At 39.6% G+C, this 2,300-nt stretch overlaps 1 protein-coding gene across 1 annotated transcript in view; it reads left to right on the forward strand.

The window, feature by feature from the left end:
• The first annotated feature begins 631 nt into the window (after positions 1-631).
• Positions 632-2,300, forward strand: part of LOC137644238 (piggyBac transposable element-derived protein 4-like) — a 41,912-nt gene continuing 40,243 nt past the window's right edge. The window contains exon 1 of the mRNA XM_068377236.1: positions 632-1,747. Within this exon, the coding sequence (XP_068233337.1) occupies positions 632-1,747 (1,116 nt within the window). The remainder of the gene's footprint in view (positions 1,748-2,300) is intronic.

A 2,300-nucleotide genomic window follows, 5' to 3' on the forward strand; every position in this document is an offset into this window, starting at 1 on the left:
TAGTACCTCTTCCACCTTAGTTGATATACCTTCTCCTTCTTCCCCTATAGCTGGACCTAGTAATGATGTGTCTATTGCAGCCAACTCTTCTTCTGCTGCCCCTTCCACCCCTGCAGCCAGTGGCCGTGGGAGACGTAGGAGACAAGCTGAAGTTGATGTTCCAGTTCCACCTATAGTATCGTTTGATACTGCTACTTTGGATGCAAAGCATGGGTTCAGATGGTGTACCCGTCCGCAGTCAAGTACCAATCGTGCAGCCAGAAACATTGTCGCCGGTAGACCCGGACCAAATGCTGAAGCACAAGCTTGTCATTCCACAGAGGAGTGCTTTAACTTATTCCTTGACGATTCATTTCTGGATATAGTCTGTCAGTGGACAAAAAAGAGGATGGAGATTGCAGCCAGTAAGTACAAGAAGAAAACATCAACACATAAAAATGTGGAACGGGAGGAGCTAAGAGCATTCATTGGGGTGCTAATATTTTCGGGATGCCAAAAGGATAGCCATATGTCAACCTGTGACATGTGGTCTGTTGACATCGGTGCGGCACTTTACCGTGCTGCTATGTCGTAGGCTCGTTTTGAGTTTATACTTGACTGTTTATGCTTTGATGACCCACAGACAAGAGAGATGAGAAGAGAAACTGACAGATTTGCACCTATCCGGGAACTATTTGATAAATTTATGGAGAAGTGTGAAAGGCACTATACACCCAGTGAGAGTCTGTGTGTTGATGAACAGTTGGTAGGATTTCGTGGAAAATGTTCATTCAGGATGTATATCCCAAGTAAGCCAGCCAATTATGGCATAGAATTGGTTAACATAAATGATTGCAAGAGTAAATACCTGCTAGAAAGTATCCCGTACCTCGGAAAGGATAATACACGGCCCTCAGCTGGAGTAGGACTGGGCCATTATTATACTAAGGAGCTCACAAAGCCATACCACATGACAAACAGAAATGTGACCACAGATAATTGGTTCACCTCCGTAGGACTTGTCGCTGATCTTCTGCAAAACTGTGGAATGACCTTGGTTGGAACTGTGAAGGCAAACAAGCGAGAACTACCAGAGAAGATAAAGACTAAAGATAATCGTGAACCTGGATCAAGTGCCTTTCTCTTCACAAAAGAGATGACCCTTATTTCATATGTGCCTCCAGTAGGAAAGACGGCTAAGAAGTTAGTCCTCTTGCTCTCATCTATGCATAGCCAGCTAGTCCTGCAAGAGAATGGAAAACTTGAGATTATAGAATTTTATAACCGCACCAAAGGAGGAGTTGATGCATTTGATGGGATGTGTGCCCTGTACTCTTGCAACAGGAAAACTAGAAGATGGCCACTTTGTATCTTTTACTGGATAGTGAATGCTGCTATTATCAATGCAAAGGTACTGTACACAGCACACCTAGAGACGACAGGAGTTACCAGGTTTCCAGAACGCCGTCGCTTCATGCTACGTCTTGCAAGATCATTCATACGGCCATGGGCTGAGAAGAGGTTGTCGAGTGCCACTCTCCCACGGAACCTAAGAACATTGATAACTACTGTCTGCAATACTTCATCAGTAGTCAACACACAGTACCCAACTGGCCAAGTACTTGCCCAATGTAACTTCCCTCAGGTACGCTGTGCTGAGTGCCCCCGCTCTCAAGACCGGAAGACACACATCAGGTGCCTGAAATGTCAACGACCTGTGTGCAAATCCCACTTGTACCCTACATGTACAAGCTGTCTTGAGCTTGTGGTAAGTAATTACCCGTATTTCATTTGCGGCCACTGTATATATATATATATATATATATATATATATATATATATATATATATATATATATATATATATATATATATATATATAATATATATATATACAGTTATATATATATATATATATATATATATATATATATATATATATATATATATATATATATATATATATATATATATATATATATATATATATATATATATATAACAACAAACATTCTGGTAGATCAAATACGTACACAGGCTTGGTATATAACATGATATATCATCAAACATCTTTAATACACCCTCTAAACATCAATTACTAAGTATTTAGTAAGTTTTCAGAGGAGTAACGAGTGATAAGATCAAAATATAATAATTTTACTGTGCTAAATTTTGACCCTTTTTTGTCTCTCCATATTAGAGTGATATGTGGTACCAGAATGCTGAGGGCTGCTGAGGGAATGGAAGAAGGATTCATTTCACCATGCCAGGAAGCCTGTTTCTCTAAAGAATTTTTTTTTTATATATTTTTTTTTTCGGGAA

This window comes from Palaemon carinicauda, chromosome 7, assembly GCF_036898095.1.
Source record: "Palaemon carinicauda isolate YSFRI2023 chromosome 7, ASM3689809v2, whole genome shotgun sequence".
NCBI lineage: Eukaryota > Metazoa > Arthropoda > Malacostraca > Decapoda > Palaemonidae > Palaemon > Palaemon carinicauda.